Below are 21,750 nucleotides of genomic sequence, written 5' to 3'. Positions count from 1 at the left end.
AGCGGCTTAACCCACTGAGCCACCCAGGCGCCCCCAGGAGTTCTTTATATATACGTGTATGAGTTCTTTGTACTTTCCTGTTCACGCTTTTAAGAATATCTTTTCATGAAAGAAGTTCCTAATCTTAATCTTGTCTAATTTATCAGTCGTTTCATGTTTCACTTTTGGGACCTGTGTAAGGAATGTTTGACAATTGTAAGATTATGAAGACCTTTTCCTGTATTTTCACCGAGAAGCTTTATTGTTTTACTTCTCACCTTGAGAGTGGTAATTCATCCTCTGCTGTCGAAGGGCATTTGCAAGGCTGTTGTAAATGACGCTTCTGTGAGCATTTTTTAAACATGTGCTTTTGGTCCATCTGTGTACACATTTCTGTGGGATGCACCCAGGAGCGGAATTGCTGGGTTGGCAGGAGTCTCTGTGTGGTCAGCTTTGGTCAGTGCTGCCAAATGGTTTTTGAGCGCATGTCATGATGTTCACCCTCTCTAGTGGGATGTGAGGTTTCCAGTTGCTCCACATCTTCATCTGTCCTTGTTTTTTCCTGTCTTTTTAATTTTAGCCCTCCTAGTAGATGTGCAGTTTACTTTTCTAAAAGAGTATTTTTTGTTTCGTCTTTATCATACCTTGGATTTCTCACAACAACCCCATAGGTAAGCAGGATGGAGATCAGCCTCCCCTTTGGCTGAAGAACCAAGCTGAGCAGCAGATACCTGCTTCGCAGAGACCTTACTGAGCACTTAGCAGGACTGACATTCCAAACCTCATGACTCGCAGCCCTGCTTCCATCACCGTCTCCCTAATCTGTGACCCGTAACCCATGTTTTAATCTATAGATACCCATTTTTTAAGATATGTACATTAAAAATAGTATGTACCGTGCATGCATACTTCATTGGAAATTGGGACAGAATCTTGGACTGGGCTCTCCACAATTTTCTGTGGCGTCCTTTAGCTCTACTTGATTGTCGCAGTGCTAACATATGTGGTACGTTTGAGGAGCTGAGAAACAGCATAATGGCAGCAAATACATCCACAAGAAATTACTCTATTTATACAGAAACTCAGTTTTTGGCATTGTCTCAGGGAAGCATTATTCTCAGCAGTACACCCCCAGGCCCTGTTACTTTTTTTTTTCCAGGCCCTGTTACTTTTAGACCTTGGTCCTTGAATTGCTTTAGCTAGATGGGGAGGCTATAGGCACTGGAGGTATTATTTTGCTGTAATCTGAACGCACCATCGTTTTGTTAAGTGGGGGTAATGCGTGTGTGTTTAAGTGAACACCCACCAGGGTCTAAAGTCTTTAGAAATAAAAATGTACAGGTACTAAAAGCAGATATTTGAAAGAGGATTGATACTCCTTTTAACAATAGAGACAGTGTCATAATAAGAGGCTTGAAAAGGAAAGTCCGCACAGATACAAGAGCTGATAAAGCGGGCGTATTGAAGGCACATCTGGGTAAAGGGGAGCTTTGCTGTGGGAACGCGAGCAACCTGAGCCTGGCAGGGAGCGTTCAGTGAGTCTCTGGCCAGGTATTTCTCCATAACTCTGTGTCAGGTAATATGTCATGTCATTTATCATGAAGCCGGTATCAGGGTCTCAGACTCTAATTGTCTCACTGACACCACTTATGGTTTAGACAAGCAGGGTACTTTGACCTGACTCCCAGTTGTGACTATTTTATTCTGAAAGACTAAACAGAGTTAGTCTTACAATTGACATAAAATACTGTTGGTAAAACCCACATTCACTTGCTGTTTTTACAGTAGGCACAAGGTTGAGATTGGGGTCTCATCTCAGGAATCATGACCTTGAGAGGCATGGGAGCCTGATTAATTAGGAGAGAGTCTTAAACTGTGAGTTCAAGATGACTTCCAGTTCTGCCCCGTCTAATTGTGTGATTTTGACCAAGTGGCTAAGTTTTTTTGGGGTCTTAGTTTCCTTAGCTCTTCAACCAGGGGACGGAGTGTAGAACTCACCTTTTCCCCCTTAGTAAGTTTTCTTCCTTCTTAACCTGACCTCTTTTGAACAGGTAATACATTATAATGCTCTGAATTTAAAAAACATGGAACATGTGCCAGGCTTGGTGCGAGGCTTGGAGATACAGTGACGGAGTAGAAAGACGTCAGGGGTGCAAGCACTGCAGAGTGTGATCCGAAAAAGTCCAGCTATGCTCAGACCTGAAAGACCAGTATGGGACGAACAGGAGAAAACAGGAGGACGGAGAAAAGAAGAAACTAGAAAAGAGTAGAAATAACACACGCGCGCGCGCACACACACACGAAAGTAAGGAGGACAAGGTGTGGTAGCTGAAGTGGGGTCCTACTAGAAGGAGGGGTGACAGTTGTCAGACTTCTTGAAGGCCTGTTTGGTGACCTCAGAAAGCATCCTGATGTCAGCATGAAAAGCTGAGAACAGGCCGCCATGGTTAGCTGAGACAAGGTCTAGGAAGACGGGGACGCCTGGATGCCTCCGTGGTTAAGGTCTGCCTTCCGCTCAGGTCGTGATCCCCGGGTCCTGGGGTCTGTTTCTTATCAGGCTCCCTGCTCAGCGGGGAGTCTGCTTCTCCCTTTGCCCTTCCCCCTCCCCCTGCTCATGCTTTTGGGCTCTCTTTCTCTCAAACAAATAAATAAATAAATAAACAAACTCTTTAGACGGGCCTGTTGAGAGAAGTAGAGATTTCAGCTACTTTTTGGAAGATTTTTATTCAAAACAAAACAAAAAAAAGATGCCAAGTTTGGGAGTTAGTTTAGAAACTGAAACTGGTGTATCCCATTTTACTATCAAAAATGCCTCCACAGGATTTACGGATGGCGGAGATCCTCAGTGCATAGTGCTTAAGGGTTTAAGTTGGGAGATGCAAATTGGGGTTGAATCAGTGGAATGCTGCAGATGCGGTTTGCTCCACCGTCACGCAGCACAGAGGCACGTAGTGTAAGAGATCCACCGGGCAGGGCGCCTGGCTGGCTCAGTCCGTGCAGCAGGGGGCTCTTGATCTTGGGGTTGTGAGTTCGAGCCCCACATCGGGTGTAGCGATCACTTAAAATTTAAAAAAAAAAAAAAAAAAAAAAAGATGAACTTAGCTCTTTAGATCGGAGATAAGGGCAGACCTTTTAGCTGACTGGGCTGATAGCTGTGTCGGTCTTGGGAGAAGAGCGGTTTGTGGACTTGTCCAGACCTCATCACGGGCCAGGCCTGCATGATGCTGTGACGGAGCGTGGCTGTGGAGGGCCGGCCAGGCCATCGGAGGCGAGGGAGAGCGTTAAGGAGGCAGCCGTGCCCCTGAACCGCTGGTAGGCTCTTGCCGCAGAAGCGTCCGGAAGCATTCTCTTATTTAACCTGCAAACTCGGAGGTTGGCTTTATTATCCGGGGGCTGGTTGATAAGTAGTTATTCTTACATACTACTGAGAACGTCTACGTAAAGAGCTAAATTGATGTTGAAACGAGTTCACATTTTTTCAAGGAAAACAGCTGCTCAGACAGTTTCTGGTTTTTGCCATCGGTCTGTTTACATTTGGTAGTGAATTTGAGTTCTTGGTTTGGGAAGGGTGAGGGGTGAAGAGAACGTGGTCGTGTGTGTGTGTGTGTGTGTGTGTGTGTGAGTGTGTGTGTGAGTGAAGCGGCTGTCTCGGTAAACCAGCTGGAATCCGCCGCGGGGTCGCCCTGCCTGCCTGAAATCTCACCGGGATCCCCGCGGCGTGCGGGGGCAGAATCCTGTCCCCGGTGAGCATTTAGATTTGAGCGCTGCGGAATGCAGGTGGCTCCGTGCTTCTGTCGTGTGTGGGGGCCGCAGACACTACCTGTGCTGACTGGGGGGACACGAGGAATACGCGGGGCCGGAGTCCCACGGGAAGCCCCTCCGCGGGCGGCCTCCAGGGGGCTGACCGCCAAGAGGCTGCCCTTCGTGCGGCCGTGCCTTCCTGCCATCCCTGGCCCCGCGGGACGTCTGGTGGCCTCTACGGCTGCGGAGTTTTCACGTGACCCCGGCCGCCCCTGCGGCGGGCGACCGCGTGGACCGGGAGCGTTTGCATGAGGTTTTCACAGGGCCCGTGGGCCTCCCGAAGCGTGTCCTCAGGACCCGTCAATTTCCTAGACCTCTTTCTGGAAAACATACTCTGCGGACCAGAAATTTGAATGAGCTTGAAGAGGTGATAGGCAGAGGGTTAAGGCCTGGGGCACGACCCAGAGAGGCAGTGAAGTGGGGATGAGGGAGCCCGGCTCCCCCAGGAGAGAGGGACGCGCTTCCCCAGTGCCGGGCCGGGGACAGAGTGGGCTCCGCTGTGCCAGTCCGAAGATGCTGTGGATTTTTAAATTACGCTCAGTGTGGACACTAAAGCATGCTTTCCCCTCCAGTTATGCCTTAACTGCAGTTAGCATTGTTTTAAGTTTGTCTTTGAACCAAATTAATATTGTATTATCGCTGGGGGAGGACACTTAGTGAAAATGGGATTTATTATGCTTTGAGCTTTGTTACAGAGGGAAATCTAGCTTCTTAAAATAAATATCTTCTCTGGAAAAATCTTAATTCATAAAGCAAAACAATGTTGTTTTTAGTTTTAAATGTGTAGTTTCTTTTCTCTTAGGGTTTTATCTATCAGTTGTAGTTAATTACATCCTTTCTCATTTCGGGGTAACTTTAGCAGTTTCAACATGAGAAACTGTGAACATTGTTTCATTCTACTTCCTGAAATAGCCTTTTAATTTTGCTTTTTTTTTTTTTGTAAAGATTTTATTTATTTATTAGAGATCTCAAGTAGGCAGAGACGTGGCAGAGAGAGAGAGAGGGAAGCAGGCTCCCCGCTGAGCAGAGAGCCCGATGCGGGACCCTGAGATCATGACCTGAGCCAACGGCAGAGGCTTAACCCACTGAGCCACCCAGGAGCCCCTTAATTTTGTTTTCTGGTGAGGAGCTGCCTCATGACTTCATTCAGCCATTAGGTGGAAACACTCACTCGAGTTTTAAAACACAATTTTCAACACATATTTTACTTGAACATTCCCAATGTCTAAACTACTTCTTTCCATACTATAAACTTTCCCAAAGGGAATACTATATCAATTGACATGGTCCCAACAATCATTTTATTTGGGCCCAGAGAGTGTAAACCATTTTGTTACTAATTGAACTATAGTAGAAATTTTGGATACATGGTCTTTGAACATAATGTGGATATAGTGACGAGTAAATACAACAGGAGTTCCGTGGTGGCCCATTCTGTTTCTGGATGGGGTTGTTTGGTTGAATTATATTAGTGTTTCTCGAAACTGGAATCTGCTAATCTGTAATCTGCTTCACTCAAGGGTCTGCTGGAGGAATTTGTGAAGGTGCCGCCCGCCTTCTCCATGGCTCTGTCTGCTCCCGTCTCCTCTGTGGCCGCCGCCGCCTCCCACTGGAGGCTTGCTCAGTTCTTGCTTGCGCAGATGCCAGTGTAGGGCTGGGACTTCCGGCCCAAGCCGGGCTGCAGGCTGTTTTCTCAAAGGAGGGACTTAATAGGTCTGTTGAAAATCGGCAATGCCGGTGTTTACCGCATGGACTTTTGAGAAACAGGAGACTCTGGAGCTTACTTGAGTCTTAAAATCAACCCTACTTTATTTCCAGATTTCAATACTTTTGAGTCAAATTTGATACAAAGAATTGTATGTAATGTAGTTCAAGTTTTTGTATCATTATTATGTGTTATATATATTTGTGCCTAAATTGTAAGACTTGGAGTATAATATTTTAAAGAATTGTAGAGGTTTAGGACATCTTTATTTTCTGAGATTCCTGACAAATTATTGTGAGTAGTACATATTTTTACTTGAAAATACTTTTGTGTTTATAGCCGTTGACCTACGTGGGTCCGTAGAAGCACGTCATGAAGCCTAGGGATTGTCCAAAGTGCTGTGGACAAAGGTGTTCCTAAACCCTGGCCATGTGGCAGAACGGAAGTTTTTCCTCTCTGACTTAATCTTGCTCTGCAGCAGTTTTCAGAGGTAGATTGAATTAGTGAATTAGCTTTTATGCTTCTACTCAAGTTTTGTTTGCTGAGCGACTTGAGATGATCCGTGTGGGCGACCGATGGACTTAGAGATGAAATGCCTCTGGGATTTCCAGGGACTTTGAAGCCGTATGAAGCATGAAGGCAAGGATAAGAGACGTCATGGCTTTTGCGTGTCTTTGGGTGGATGTCAACTCGGCAGTTTAGTTTCAGGTTCTAACGACTCTACCAGCAGAGGCTTACAGTCCTGCTGTCCTGTGCCTCAGTCGTCCCAGCATTCCTTGTGTCTGCCCTAAAATCACTTCCTTTCGAAAAACTGAAGACACCATTAATTTCTTCAAAATTCTCCCGTTAATATCTGACGTAGTTTGGTTTCTAAACAATAGCCACGTAATTTAGTTTTATTGATGTGATGAGAATAACAACTGGTATTTATTGTCTATACTTATGCAATTTTATAGATGGAGTTTTAACATTGAACGCGGAGAACACTAATTATGCCTATCAAGTTCCAAACTTCCATAAGTGTGAAATCTGTCTGCTATCTTTTCCAAAAGAGTCCCAGTTTCAACGCCACATGAGGGATCACGAGCGAAATGACAAGGTATGTATTCTCAAGAGGGTTGTCAGAAATGTGAGCGTTGAAACTGGAGGTATTGTAACAATTGGCATGCCAAACACAAATTTTTCTTGTAACTTAGATCCCTAAATTGTGGGGCATTTTATCTTCACGAACACCTACCTTGACGTTCTGTGCTGAGTTGTAGTCGTATTCCTAAGCCTTTACTGGTTGGTGAGGTGACGTGAGAGTTGGTCTAGCGAATCTGTGTGTCAGAGTTCTGAGTCCGTTGACAGAGAAGCCATCTCAAAGCAGGACTTGGAGTGGGGTCGGTTCCTGAGTGACTGTGCAGAACCAGAGTATCTTGATGTGTTTTTCTCCAGCAGGGAGTGTTATCTCCAAGTAGGCTTGCCTTTACAGTGGTTTTCCTGGGGTTTTCCATTGCATCTCCGCAGGGAGTAACACTTAAGAGACTGGAATCCTTTTTTGCAGGGGCCCTTGTGGACTTGGTTAAGAGTATTAGTGTCTTAATGGAATGGTGTCCCTGCCAGATATAAAATGGCAGTTAAAATGACCATTAAAAAATGACCGTTGATTTCCCCTAGGTTTGGAGCACATAGGTCAGGACAATGCCAGGGACCTCTTCTCTAGGGAACAGAACATGACTAACTGGCTTTGTTTTCAGCACGACTGTGAACTAGAATATACGATACTGTTGCTAGTACCGGTATCAGCTGTATTACGCTCCTAAGTTGAAAATCTGAAAATACGGACTCTCTTGTGTCTTGATATTCAGAGAGAAAAAGCAGTGATTATCTTTCTACAAGGAAGTGTCAGAATGCCTTTCATTTGGGGAAAATTTTAGACTGCGATAAGCACCTGTCTAAAATCTAGTGAGGGTTTTTATGATTACTGATTCTACTTGAAGTGACTCGTTAGAGCAGTGGAGTTGGTCAGAAAAGAGGGAAAAATCCACCCCCGGGAGCAGAGTCCCTCACATTCCTCTTCGTGGAGACTGTACCCGGTACGCGTACATGCAGCGCGTTTTACTCAAGGTGTGTTCTGTTCTGCACGGGTGAGTTGTCGTCCTTATAATCCTTTGAGAAACTCTGTAAGGAGCTTTGCTGTGTCCATTTTGGATTTACCGACTTAGGTGCGGGACAGACCAGAAGTTCTTAGATCGCCTGTAGATTATGGTACTTGTTGATATTTGAATGGCATTTATTGTGGAAAGATTGTATTTCAGTGGCTTCTTGACTTTTCTCTCCAAATAGCCACATCGATGTGACCAGTGCCCCCAAACATTTAATGTTGAATTCAACCTGACACTTCACAAATGCACCCACAATGGGGAAGAGCCCACCTGTCCTGTGTGTAACAAGAAATTCTCCAGAGTGGCTAGTCTCAAAGCGCATATTATGCTCCATGAAAAGGAAGAGGTAATTATTTTGGCCTATACTTTGTTCATGGATTTTTAAATGCATCTAATCCTTAGGGGGACTGTAGGTATCAACTAGTTTAACAAGCCTTTCCTACGGATTTCAAGGAGTTGGTTATCATTCAGTGTGCCTTGCCTGACTCTCTACGCCACTGACAGAACCGTTTGTTTTCTGGCCTGTCAGTACCTCAGGGCAGACACCTCATGTGTCCTGTATCTGGAGGACCCAGACAGGCCCACGTAGGATTCCGCAGTGGTCCAGAGAAAACGTTCTGTCTCTGGAGACGGAAGCATCTCCTTGCTTGGCTTCTGGATCCACTTACATGTGGGAATTTGGGAGAAGAATTCACGATGACCCAGAGCCGTTTACACAGCACAGTGAGCCCTTCTGAAAGGCCCACAGCTGTCGTTGTGAGATGGCAGGGCTGCGTGGCTGCTGCGTGGCAGGGGCTTCCTGTTGCTGGGGCGGGCGGGCCTGACTTGGAGTACAGATGGCTGTTGCTTTCTAAGTATTAAGCCCCCATGTCCCTGATTATTATTGTGTGAAATTAGGAAAATGCAAACGGTAAAAAGAAAGTAAGTTACCTTTATTTCTGCTGTCCCGGGGTGGGTTGTAGAAAACTGTTTGGTGTACTTTCCTCCTGAGACAGAAAAACAAATACGGTATTTAAATTGCATATATAAAAATTAAGTTCATACTTTCTATACACGCTCATCTCTTCTTTTTATACATCTTTACTTTTTAATATAAACTGTTTTTATATTCGTAAAAGTTACTACATAAATGTGTGTTTATTTTGGAACAAAATTAGAAACTAAAGATTAGCAAGAGCAATATTATTAGAAGAACCAAGAATCATAGAATCTGGAGAGAATGCATGTGCAGACTTTTAGACTTTTTTTTTTTTTTTTGCTATATATGCTTTCCATAACTATTTAAGAATAGCTTTCTTTCTTTCTTTTTTTTTTTTTTTTAAGATTTTATTTATTTATTTGACAGAAACACAGAGAGAGAGAGGGAACACAAGCAGGGGGAGTGGGAGAGGGGGACGCAGGCTTCCCTCTAAGCAGGGAGCCCGATGCGGGGCTGCATCCCAGGATCCCAGGATCACGACCTGAGCCGAAGGCCGATGCTGAACGACTGGGCCCCCCAGGCGTCCCTGAAGAATAGTTTTTTAAATAAAAAATGTTTATGCTGCTGCTTTTTAACCTGCCCTTTTTCCCTAATATATTTGCAGGCGTGTCTCCCCCATTTTCATTGGCTGTAGGATGGTTTCCCCATGTCAGTATTTTAAGCTACTTTCTTAGTCTCTTGCATCCAGATATAGTGCAATGATATGCAGTCATTTCTTCTGTTATTTAACATTTATTTATACCTTTTAAATACTCTCCATAGTGCATCTTCTTATGTATCTTTAATTATTTCATTAGGATAGATTCCTGTAGGTGGATTTACTAGATTAATACTACTTTTTCACCTTCTTTGTAGAATGCCACATGACGTTCTAGAAAGCCTCTGCTGCTCTGCACCTTCCCCTGCCGAGTGCAGCTATGCCTCGTCTCACTCATCGCTTTTTTGGTTTTTTTGAAAAGCAGAGAGCGCCTACGTTAAATAGTGTATTAAAGTCCTCTGGCCTGAGTTGTGCGTGCGCGTGGTGGGAGCCGTGAGTAGCCGAGGGTGCCACGCGTGATTTCCTGTTCTTCTGGAAGTCGCTTCTGTGTCCTTCCCCAGGCATCCCGGGTGCACGCAGATCTGCTCTGCAGCCCCGTTCACACGGGCCATCCATTCTGTGCCTTTTGTCTTGTGCGGACTTTGCCTCTGCTCTTGGGACACTTCCGTGCACGGGGCCAGGGGTGGTGTCTCGTTCTTTTCATCGGCACGTGGCATTCCGGTGGACACACATACCATGACCAGCAGGTTGCCCCGGTAGACTCGTAGGTGGTTTTCAGCCTTGTGTCTATACAAACAGGCTACAGCGAGCGGACTGTCCATTTTCAGAATCTGGTTCTTGCACTTGCTTAGACGTACTTCCCAAATCTGAAATGATTTCCTAAAACCCCACTACATCTCCCAGCGCAAGCGCACGTGGGGCACAGCACACACGTGCATTGTACAAGCGGGGCTTCCACCGATCCTTCAGCTCCAGTCTCCCCTTCCAGGACTCCCACAGGCCTCCCTCCTGTCCTCCGACACGGGGACCCGGGCTCCAGCACCGGCACGCTCGTTCACGCCTTGGCTCCGTCCTGTCGTGGCCTCTGACACAGTTTCGCAGTGGCCTGGCTCAACCCGTCAGTCCACCCACTGAACGTCGTGTGGGATCCAAAGGACGTCGGGGCTCGTGGGTTCAGTCCGCGTCGTGTTTGAGGCCCGTCCCTTCCCAGGTGCACTAACTGTCCTTGACGTGGGTCCGGTTGCTGTGACCACAAAGACAGTCCACGGCAGAGCAGGCGTTGAGGGCGGTGGGGGGTCAGTTTCAGTGTCTGGAGAGGAGCTCGCTCTTACAAGTCCAAGTGGCAGGAACAAGGAGCATCAGAAGAGCCGCGGCCTCCTGTGCCCTCTGCCCGGTCCTGCCAGGGCTCCCGGGCACCACCACCACCTGGTGTTTCCGCGTTGTCTTTGCTCTGTCTCTCTGTCATGATAAGCAAATGTTCGTGTGCTTCCTGTTTTCCTTTTCTGGTTTATTATTAATATGAACATTAGAATTTTGCCTCTTTTAAAAATCAGTTGGTATTTTCACTTCTCCGCCAGTCCTACCTTTCAGAAAGTGGTTGTTTTTCTGTTTCTAGAATTGCTGTTCTTCTTCTCTTCGATCTGCCGATGGATTTGCAGGTGTTTGCACTCTTTAGATGAGCTCTCTAGCTGATCTCCTGCTAGCTGAGGTAGTCTCAGCTGCTGCTTCTCCGCCATCTTGACTCCTCCCCTAAAAATCAGTTGGTATTTTCACTTTGAATTAAATTCTTAGATTGTTACAGGGGAAGATGCATATGTTTACGGTACTGAATCTTCATGGTCCGAACACCTCCGTAGCCGTCCCCCCTTTCCCACGTGATGGGTAGACGGCAAACACCTGACTGGATGACGGGCGCAGGGAGGTCAACCAGATCGAACCCGACTTAGAAGCTCCCGTGGCGATGCTCTCAGGTCTCCTCCCTCCTCGGGAGCTTGTATTTATATCACTTGACTGTCGGTCAATAAACCTTGCTTTGCTGCCACCAAAAAACCCCCCAAAAAACAAAAAAAACCTTGGTACTGTTTTGTTCGTGTGGATTCAGTATGTTATTTAAGTTCTAAACGGTTCTAGGATTTTTATTAATGCCACCGCAGGGGCCTTTCTGTTGGGTGTTTGTCATTTGTCCGCAGGAGAGGGAGGAGTGTTTTCATGTTCGATTTGTCGCCTGCCGTCCTGCCAGATTCTCTTTGGGCTTTCAGCTGTGCGGCCCTGTCTACAAGTAGTGATAAGACTTTTTGTTTTCACTAGTCTGTGTGTGGGGGCTTCCGAAATAAAACAGCTGCTGATCATTGTAAGTCATCGCCGTGTGTAGTGATGGCGTCTCCCCCTTCTTGTTTTGAGAAATTCCGCTCTTGAAAAGCCAGTGCAGCGAATACTTGGGAATAGTGAATCCCTTACCTTCGCCAGACACCAGCCCTGCCGTCCCTGCCGCGCGCGCTCCTGGGCTCCGTGACCTTCAGACACTCCTGATGACAGAGCCTCGCAGACCCCAGAAGGGCCTCGCTGCGGCGGGTGGTGCTCAGAGACCCGAGGGGCTCCCGCTGGGCGGTGGTGGGGCCGCTGGGGGTCTGGAGCTTTCCTGCTCCCGCCCAGCCTGACGGTGGTTTTTGTTCGTGTTCAGAGCTCCGAGCCCCGCAGCCCAGCGGGCCCTGGTCTGCCGCACTTAGCAGCCCCGCGACGCGGCCCCACGCGGCTCGGGCCCGCACGGCCTTGACGCCCGGGACGCCCCAGTCCACGCGGAGGGTCGCTGCGCCCGCCTTCCCCCGGTGACCCCCAGACCCACGTTCGCAGAGGTTCTCAGGCTCCCATCTCCCCTGCGGGGGCCGGCGCCGGGGCTCCGCCGTGCGTCTGTCCTGCTGCGGCCTCAGCGGTCGCTGGGCGGTGGAGACACTGGGTGAAGACGGAGCGCCCGCCTGTGCGGGGGCGGGAGCAGAACCTGACCGGAGCGGGGGACACGGGCCGCCAGCTCGCGCGTGTGCAGCCCGTGCGATGGCGTGCGGAAGGCGTCAGGACAGTGGGGACGTGGGGTCTGTGCCGGGAACACGAGGAGGTGAACCCGGGCTGCGGGTGCGGGGCTGCTCTCCAGGGCCTGCGGGGGCGTGTGGTGGCCGTCCCCTCGGGGCACCCCGCGACTCACTGCGCTGCTGCTTTGGAGCTGCCTTCTAAATCCGCCGTGACTGTCCACGTGGCGGGGCAGGGGAAGAGCAGGGACTCTTCATCTCTAGCAGTTCTTAGTTTCTTGGACGTTCATTTTAGAATCTTCCCTCCATTGTATTTTCTCGTCCACACGCTTCGTCCGTCTTCTTTCCCATGTTGTTCCTCCAGCCGGAGCTCACCGTCCTTCTCCCTGATGACGGTCCTCTGCTGGTGTCCAGTTTCTGCGGTTGGAAGCTGTGCGATGACATCATCGCGCGATGACGTCATCCCCTGACCCTCCGCGCCATCGCTGACCCCCCGCTGTCTTTGCCTTTCACTGTCACGGGTGTGAGGACATCAACGTTCCATCCCGACTCCTTTTTTCCCCTAAAAAGATCTTTGAGGAGCAGTATTTCTGGAGAGGTAGACTCACGTTTCTGTCACTACTGCTAGCCTGTCTTCTCTTTCTTCTCTTTGAGTCTGAAAGCCTCGGATTCTCAGACCCTGAGTGATCATGGGAGAGCAAGTCACGAACAGAGGGCTTCGGGGGGCCGGGGTCTGCAGCAGGTGGTGGGAGGAGTGTGGCTGCCCTGTCTTGGCCACGGCATCTGCTGCCAGGAGAAGTTTCTGGAGGCTGGGGAGAGATACTCAGTCCCCTGATATCATCACCCCACGCCAGGCACGAGTTCCTGACGGGGTTGTCCAGGGGCAGAAGCAAAAAGGCTTTGCTGTTTCAGATGTGAAAATACATTGGCCTGGGGTGAGGAATAGAGCACTCTTTTCTGAAAGGCCATGTTAGGGCCCAGGTTCAGAGTTTGCCTCTGTCTCCTGTGTGGCCTTGTGTAGTTCTTTGCTGGGCCGCTGTGCCCTCCAAGGCTGCCCGGGACCCCACCTGGTCTCCTCTCTCTCTGAATCACCCCTTCGTCCCGTGGATCAATGAAAAGGAGGAGGGAGAGGGCACGCTTCTCCTGCGAGGCCTGGTCCACACGCGGGAGCGCACGGTCCTCACACGGGGTGCTGGGTGGTCGTGTTTTGAGTCGGAGAGCTGTGTGCTCTGCGAGGAAATGTGTTCCCGGGTGAGAAAAAAGTAGGTACCAGAACACGGTTATCAGTCTTGCACACGTATGTTAGAACAGTACAGTTTTGGCTACGTTTCTCTGTTTGGCATGTATTCATTCCTCAGTGACTTGGTCTGGATATGGTATTAGTAATACAGGAAGAGGTCCTGACCTCCGGTCACATGCAGACCTGACCTGTGAGAGTCCAGCCCACACGGAGGCCCCCCGCACCCCCCCACTCCACCACCAGTGAGAGCACAACTCGCTGATGGAGGCCTGGTGGGGGGGCGGGAGGAAGGCCGGCCCAGCAGCGGTACGGCCATCAGTCGGTTGGGTTTTTCTTTCCCTCCCGCACACCCGTTGCTGGAGAAGCCTGTGGCCTTCTGCCGACAGGCACAGACGTAAAAATGCTTCAAGGAAAGCTGCTTCCCCTTAGTCAAAACTGGCCAAAGAGCGGTTTGCAACAGAAAATCTTTTTGACGATGCCCGCCCTCCTCCAGCCACATACCGGCTGGAAAGCTGCTCAGCAGGGCTGCGAGGGACCCTCCATCCCCTCCTGCCCCGTCCTCAGAAACGGGTGGCCCTCTGACCCCGTGCCCGGGGGTAAGTGTGGAGCTCATCTTGCATCCATCTCTGGACAGAAGGAGGCGGGACCGGGCTCCCCCGCCGGATGGCCTCAGCAGAGCGAGGCGGGAAGCTGACCTCTCACGCGGTGTCCGGAAGCAGGCAGCGCTCGGACCCTGCCAGCCCCGGTGGGGAGCTGAGCCTCATGGCACCTGACGGCAGGGAGAGTTAACCGGACGGCGCAGGACGGACAGGTCCGCCCCGTGCTTTCCGCGCTGGGGCCCTGGGACCTGCAGTGAGCCTCCCCCCATGAGGTCCCTGGCCGCATCTGGGTGGAGGGACGGCCGTCTGGTCTGGAGGCTCCCAACGTAGCCCTCCAAGCGCTCAGGGTCTGGCTGAAGATACTCGGCAGACCGAGAACCACGGTAGTTCCAACGGCATCGAGAAAAGATGGCAGGTTCCCACACTGAAGGGACCCCGGTGTTGGAATTAGTTGGCAGAGATTTTAAAGCAGTCATCATAAAATTGCTTTGTGAATTGTTTTGAAACAAACAAAAGAATGAAACCAAAGTGAGGAGAACCAAATGGAAATTATGGTGAAAAAATGTACTCAACTAAACTCAGTTGAGGGCTTGGCCGTGGAATGGGAAACCCAGAGGCTCCTGTGGAAGCCCAGGGCCTGGGGGGGACATTCACTGCTGCGTGTGGACGGTGTACCTGAGGGTGTCAGAGATGGGGCCACCGGGAAGGTCACGCGGTGGCCCCTGGTGGGGAGCCAGAAGGACAGGTGTTACAGGGGGGCAGGCTCGCAGCCGTTAGTATCTATTGTATTTTAAACTCTGACCTGTAGAAATGAGACCTTCAGCAAGATGGGGGCTGACCAGAATGCCGTGTATTCCCTTGACGAGTTCTGCTTGTCACTCGTCCGTGATAGAAATCGTCCCACAGGTCTGTTCTAATTTCTAGGAAATTATCCCACGAGAAAGCAGTCACTACTCATAGCCTCAAGGAGAGACGTCTGCTCCCAGTATGGAGAACACAGGACAGGGGCATGTCCCTTAGCTGTTGGTGAGGAAGCAAGGTGTGGGGCTCCTTGCTCGGCTCCCTCAAGTGTGGCTGGCTGCTGGAGCGGAGGGCAGGCACGTCCTGGCTCCTGGGGCTCTCTGGGCGCGAAGCAGAGACAGAGAGGACACTCTCCACCACGAGCTGGTTTCCTTGTGTCCCCGGGGGCCTTGCCCTTGCTTGTGCCGAGTGAGTGAGCTGTGCTCTGAGAAGGGACAAGGTGGATAGCTCCTGCAGTACTCTAATCTGATCGTTTGGGAAAAAGGTAAGTAAAAAGGATGCACCAGGGCCAGAGCAATAAAATAGTAAGGGGAGGACAGGACAGGTCGGGGGAACCAAGTTTTATTTTACAAGTATAAGAAGGGACACCCGGGGCAGTCCTGAGCAAAGACGAGTATTTCGTCATACAAATTCAGGAGTTCTTCTTCATCTTCTTTTTTTTTCTTTAAAGAGAGGCAGCAAATTTTGTTAGGTATTTTTTTCTTTTTGAAAGTTTCCTAAAAAGAATTTTCTTTGCTATCACCAAGATGCTGACAATTTAGTAGCTCATTATTTCCTTAAATTATTCTATAATAATACTAACAAAGTTATTTGTGTTGAAATCATTGGGTTGCTCTGAACATTCCCTTTAGCTCGTCTTTTTTGCCAAGGATGCCTCTCGCTATTGATGAATTACTCATTTTCATGGGGTTTACTAACATTTACAGGGCTGTAATGTGCAGGGTTTGGAAGAAAGTCTGATGGAAGAAAAGCTCAATAACTTCAAATATGTGAATAATATTTTGGATATATTTTCCAAATAAAATATATTAACATAGAATTTATTTCATCTGTTTTGTTGTTGTTATTTGGAAATGACAGTGTCTGCTCACTGACAGGTCACACTCATTTTCCGTCCGTGTGGACAGTCTTTGGGGATGGTTTAAAAGCCCGGACGGCAGAATCTGAGTCAGCCCTGCAGCGCCGTCCTCCGCAGCGGCTCCTCCCGCCGGGCCCCCGTCCGGCCCTGCCCTCTGTTGAGCGTCGTCCGTGCGCTGCTCTGTGTGACTTTCTGGCGCCCTGTGGGGGCGGCTGCCGTGACCTCCCCCTGGTGAGCACCGGAGGCCGCAGCTCGTCCTGCAGCTGCCCAACTCCAGGACACACGGACAGCTGTCACCTAACGGACAGAGGAGTTGTTGAAAATCTATAGTAGCCGTATTAAAAAAGTTTTTTAAAAAAAGATGAAATGAATTTTATTTTAATATATTTATTTTTGAAACTGTTATTTTATTTTGAAAATATTATTCACATATTAAAATTGAGCTGTTTTATGTTCTTTGCTTTTCGCAGTAAGTCCTTGCGGTCCCGTGTGTGTTCTGTGCTTTTTCCATGGCGCATTCAGGCCACACCGGTGTCCAGCGCGGGGCAGACCGTGTCCGGGCAGGGAGCTGGGCCTCCCCAGGAGGCGCCCGTAAAACAGGCGGTGGCGGTGACAGTGTTTCCATTCAGAGGTTTATCGGCTGGGGTTTTATGTCACGGTGGTCTGCAGACTCGCGTCCTCCTCTGAGCTCTGTCCCGACCGTCTGTGGCGACGTCCCTCTGCTTCTCGCACGTTCCGTCGGCACAGGTGCGCCCCACGCCGGTGTGTGCCCCACGGCGGCCCCGCTCACCGCCGCTTGCTTCCCTGGGCCGCGCTCTCTTCCGGTCAGGACGGTTTTCCCAGAAGCGTATCTGGACACGGTGGCGCGTTCTTGGAGAGTGAGAACGGCGCGTGTTCCAGAGGAGAGTGTGATCCGGGTACCGGCCGCTTGCGCGCCCGTCCTTTGAGGACGCCGCCGTTTCGGGGTGTTGCCTCCGCTCAGGGCCGGGCTTGTCTTTTGCAGAATCTCATCTGCTCCGAGTGCGGGGATGAGTTCGCCCTGCAGAGCCAGCTGGCCACGCACATGGAGGAGCACCGGCAGGAGCTGGCCGGCGGCCGGCCGCACGCCTGCAAGGCCTGCGGGAAGGACTTCGAGACGCCCTCCCAGCTGAAGGAGCACGCGAAGACGCACTACAAGATCAGGTGCGAGCCTCTGCTGGGGCTTGGGAAGAGAAGTCTGTGCCCTGTCTTAACGGCGGGTGCGCTTGCCTGGGTGACTTCAGTACGCCGTCTGCTCCAGAAATAGCAGCGCAGGGGCACCTGGGTGGCTCAGTGGGTTGAGCCTCTGCCTTAGGCTCAGGTCATGGTCCCAGGGCTTTGGGATCGAGTCCCGCATCGGGCTCTCTGCTCAGCGGGGGGCCTGCTTCCCTCTCTCTCTGCCTGCCTCTCCACCTACTTGTGATCTCTCTCTCTGTCAAATAAATAAACAAATAATCTTTAAAAAAGAAAAAAAAAAAGATAGGGTAGAGTTGCCATATGCCACACATTTAAACAAAAAAAGAAAGCAGTAGCAGCACAGTGGCGGCCGGTCGGGAGCGGTGTCAGGGCTGCTGTGCGGACGCGCAGGCCTGGGGCACGGAGCAAGCTCAGGCTTCTAAAGCCTCGGGCTGCCGGAGCAGAATTCTCTCGCAGTAGCACAGTGTTGAAGGCTGTAGGACAACGTGCTGGCTGAACGTTTCCCCAGGTGAGTCCTGAGGACGAGAAGCAGGTCCACAGGGGCCGGGGCACCCGTTGAACAAACTGGTGTGTCTCCAGTCCCTCTTCAGAAGCTCTGCGTTCCCGACGCTGCGCTTAGTGTGTCCGTGAACGTGTGTGAGGAAAACGTGGTCCCTGCAGGCAGCGCTGTCAGACCAGGAGACTTTGTGTCCCCACTTTGTGGGTGAGAAGTGCTAGGTACAGGATCGAGTCATTTTCCCACGGTTTTACAGCTCGGAGGTTTCAAGCTTCAGGATTTTGACCCTAATTGTCTTGTTTTCGAGCTCGTGATTTGAACAAGTGTGACCGTATTTAAATACATACGTGCACTTTTTTCTGGTAGAACTTAACATGTCTTCCTGAGTTTCATATTTGGTTTATTCCTGATTATATATTTTTATCAAAACTTCATTTTCTTAATGAAACAAAAGGCAAAGTGCTTTCTGGCCCGGGTGCGCCCGTGAGCGGGCGGCCGTGGCTGCTCTCGCTCGTGGAGCCTGCGCGTCGTGCGGTCCCCAACAGCAGCCGCAAGCACGGCGGCGGCTTCCACGCCAGCTGCTGACGCGCACAGACCCGGGAAGACTCTGTAGGATTCCTTTACCCTGTTAGGGGCTTGTTAGCGGCGTGAAGCACGCCCCCCTCCCCCCGTGGGGCCAGCCTGCCTCCCCCCGCCCCACTTTGCCCGCCCTTGGCTAGCGGGGCCCAGACCGCGCTGCGAGTGCTCCCGCACACGGGGTTCCTGCCTGGGTGCAGTTTGAGCACAGCAGGTTGGGTGTGTGTCTGAGGGTTTTGGAGAGATGATGAATGGCGTCCAGGTGGTCAGCATGCAGCCGGCCCCGCTGGCTTCTGGCCCTTCTGAGCTGGAGGGATGGGCCGGACCCACAGCCTCGTCCTCCCGCTGTGCTGGTTTCTCAGAGAGAGAAGTCGGTGGAAAGGTTTCAGGGAGTGCTCGTGCGGAGAGGGAGAGGGACGCAGAACTGGATTGCCCCAGGGCAGCGCCAGGAGGGCGGGCAGGCTGGTGAGCAGGGAGGGGGGGGGTGTCCGAAGGAAGGAGGGCCCTCGGGAGGAAGGGGACTTCAGCAGCGGCCGAGCCATTGGCACAGCCCCTCTGTGGTGGGTTTTCTCTGCTTTTGAAAGCAGAAAGGAGGCTGGCGCCGGGGAGCCCGCTGCAGAGGGGAGCTTGCTGGCACCGGGTGTGAAGAAGGCAGGGCCCCGAGGCCGAGGGCCTCAGGAGGCCATCCTGGGAATGAGGGCTGATCCCGAGGGCAGTGGGAAGCCTGTCCCAGCTTCCCCTGCGCTGTGGCTGCTGGGCGGTGTCGGTGGGGCAGGGAGGCCGGTGCATCGTCACAGCCGGCAGTGGTGGTCTGACGAGTGGAGAGCGGGAGAGGCCTGAGCATCTCTGGCGGTGTTTCGAGTGGAATCAGAAGCTTTTTGAAGATGGACTTGAAGCCAGGGGTGAGAGAGAGAATCTGGGCGACTCCTGAGGTTTAAGCTTGCCCAGCTGGGAGCTGCTGTTTTCTGCTCTGGGGGAACAGCAGGTCAGGGAGGAACAGAGCCCTGTTTGGTTCCCACGAGCTCGCAGCCCCAGGGAGCCGAGTGCAGAGGCGTCAGGTGGAGGCGGGGGAGTGCATAGGGCTGGTGTCAGGGTTGCCGGAGGGAGGACTTTGAGATCCTCGGCCTGTGGGTGGTGTTGAGAGCAGGGGGCCGGAGGAGGGCGCGAGACAGGGCAGGTGGGGACGCACCACACGCGTCTTTACATCTGAGGGCCGCAGGTAGAGCTGTGTCCAGAAGGGATGGTCTCACCTCTCCGCTGCGAGAAGACAAGCTTCTCTCCCCTTAGTTGGGGAAACATGAATTCTCTGGTACCAAACACAGAGAATGACTGCACGTCGGAGTTTCTGTGTCTGCGGGGACGCACACTCCCGCGGGGCGGAGTCTCCTAGCCCGAGTTCTCGCCGCCGGTGAGCCACATGCGCTGACTGCATTTTAATTTTGGACTTGTGACACCGAGGAGACGAGTTCATGAGTGCTTCCCTCCCGTGTCGTACCAGGGTATCGAGTACAAGGTCTTACAATCGGAACATCGACAGGAGTGGATTCACATATTCATGCCCACACTGTGGAAAGACGTTTCAAAAGCCCAGTCAGTTAACTCGGCATATCAGGATACACACAGGTATGAAACACGTTCACTTTGGGGCCATTTACGATGTGGCTTAGAGGAGAGACCTGTGAGGTCACGCCGCTGCGTCTGTCCTGTGCTTGGTGACCTTGCCGTGGGCAGTGGCACGCGGGACTCCGCAGCATGGGCGAGCTCTGTCCGCACAGGTGGGTTTGGGTCTTGGGTTTGGGAGCTGTGTATCTCCCCTTTAATCCATCAGGTGTTCACACACGTGGAATTATATTTTGATCGTGTTTCTCCCTCTCCAGGTGAAAGGCCGTTTAAATGTAGTGAATGTGGGAAGGCTTTTAACCAGAAGGGGGCCCTGCAGACGCACATGATCAAGCATACAGGGGAAAAACCCCACGCCTGTGCCTTCTGTCCTGCTGCCTTTTCTCAAAAAGGGAATCTCCAGTCCCACGTGCAGAGAGTCCACTCCGAGGTAAATGTCGCTCTTGGGTCTGTGCTGCTTCTGGGTGCGGTAGCCGGCTCCGCCGTGCATGCGGGAGCCCGAGGTTTTGAAATGCAGATTTACGGTTTGTGCAGAGCAGACTTTGTGTCAAACAAGAAGCAGACACGGGTCTCTCTCTAGACACCTTTTCGGCTTACCCGGGGGAGACCTATAATGTTCTCTTCTCGTGGTCTTACGGATGCTGTTACGGCTTTGACAAATAATGGTTTAGAAATGATCCCGCTGCCCTTGTCAGTTACCAGCCACCGGTCGGGTAACACCTCATCCCTTCAGCAGACTTGGAACACAGGCACTGTCACGTCTCAGAAACTGCGACCAGAAATAAATTGAGGGGAAAAAAAGTATTTTTGCTCTTCCTGTTACTTTTGCTCATAGTAATAGTATGGCCTCATATACGTCTTTTATCAGCCAGAGCGCTGCTCTGCGTACTTCCCTCGGCGCCAGCTCCCGCGGTGAGACCGACGTTTGCCGTTCCTTGTTGTCTGCAGAACGTACTGATTTGTAGAACGTCTGCAAGTATTTCTCTTAGGCAGGTTAACTTTTGTTCTTCCTGATTTGGTGTTTTATTTATAGTCTCACTGTAGGGTATACATTAACCTGGAAGCGACACAAACACTGTTATCACAGATCGTTTCGTGTTACGTAACTGTTTTGCAGAATGAAGACTCATATTCCTAAAAATAAATGTGTATCTTTTAATTTTTCCCTTCATGCCCTCAGTATCACTGAAATAAAAGAAACCCCACACCCTTCACAGTTTGTAAACGTATTCAGCTTCCGTACGCAGTGGGTTACTTTTCGTTTTCTATTCTAAGAGCCAGACCCATGGGGAGGCAGTGAGAATGTGGACCGTGGCTTCCTTTTGAGCTCAGGAGAGTAGATGTGGCCTCTGCCCGTTACTCTGGGGGAGCTGCCTCTGTGCGCAGATGATGGCTTCGGGAGGGCCGTTTACTTGGGCGGCACCCAAAGAGACCTCCCTGGGCCCCCCACCCTGTGAGATGCCCCCCCGTGCTCCTGAGGCCAGGACACCCCTCCAAGAGTGTGGGCACTCACCCGGCTCCCGGCCTGAGAGCCCCTGGGACCTGTGGTGGGCAGGTGGCCGTGTTCTAGCAATGATCTCTAAGGACTGGTTTGTAAATGTTGTCCAGTCCTGTGATGAACCTGAAGCCTTAAATTGGGTTCTTGACAAGGTGCTGGAAAAGGAACAGAACATCCTTGTTTGGGAAGTCCAGTCCGCTGTCGAGCCGGCCTGCATCGTTATAAGAACAACTAGTCCTGGCTGGAATCACGGCAGAGTCATTCAGATGTTTTCTGGGTGCCCGGAGGCGCCGCTTCATTTCCGTCCTCTCTAGGGTCCCGTGTTGGCTTCACCGTAGTTGTACAACGTAGTTGCCGGTGCGGAGCCCTGGAGCCGCAAGGAGCGCTCCCGCGGCACGGCCCGGCACGGCTCGTAGCGCCGAGACTTAGACGGCTCGGCTGCTCACACCGGGTCGCGC

At 51.1% G+C, this 21,750-nt stretch overlaps 1 protein-coding gene across 4 annotated transcripts in view; it reads left to right on the top strand.

The window, feature by feature from the left end:
• Positions 1–21,750, top strand: part of ZNF236 (zinc finger protein 236) — a 105,137-nt gene that overhangs the window by 6,346 nt on the left and 77,041 nt on the right. For 3 of the 4 annotated variants that reach the window (XM_044242793.1, XM_044242796.1, XM_044242795.1), the window contains exons 2-6: positions 6,442–6,584; positions 7,814–7,978; positions 16,891–17,069; positions 19,673–19,797; positions 20,052–20,224. In XM_044242793.1, coding sequence (XP_044098728.1) covers positions 6,442–6,584; positions 7,814–7,978; positions 16,891–17,069; positions 19,673–19,797; positions 20,052–20,224 — 785 coding nt within the window. Of the gene's footprint in view, positions 1–5,649; positions 5,976–6,441; positions 6,585–7,813; positions 7,979–16,890; positions 17,070–19,672; positions 19,798–20,051; positions 20,225–21,750 lie in introns of those variants that run through there. The other variant, XM_044242794.1, reaches the window with a different exon arrangement.

Source organism: Neovison vison, chromosome 3, assembly GCF_020171115.1.
Source record: "Neovison vison isolate M4711 chromosome 3, ASM_NN_V1, whole genome shotgun sequence".
Taxonomy (NCBI): domain Eukaryota; kingdom Metazoa; phylum Chordata; class Mammalia; order Carnivora; family Mustelidae; genus Neogale; species Neogale vison.
This window is presented reverse-complemented; position numbering and strand designations above follow the sequence as displayed.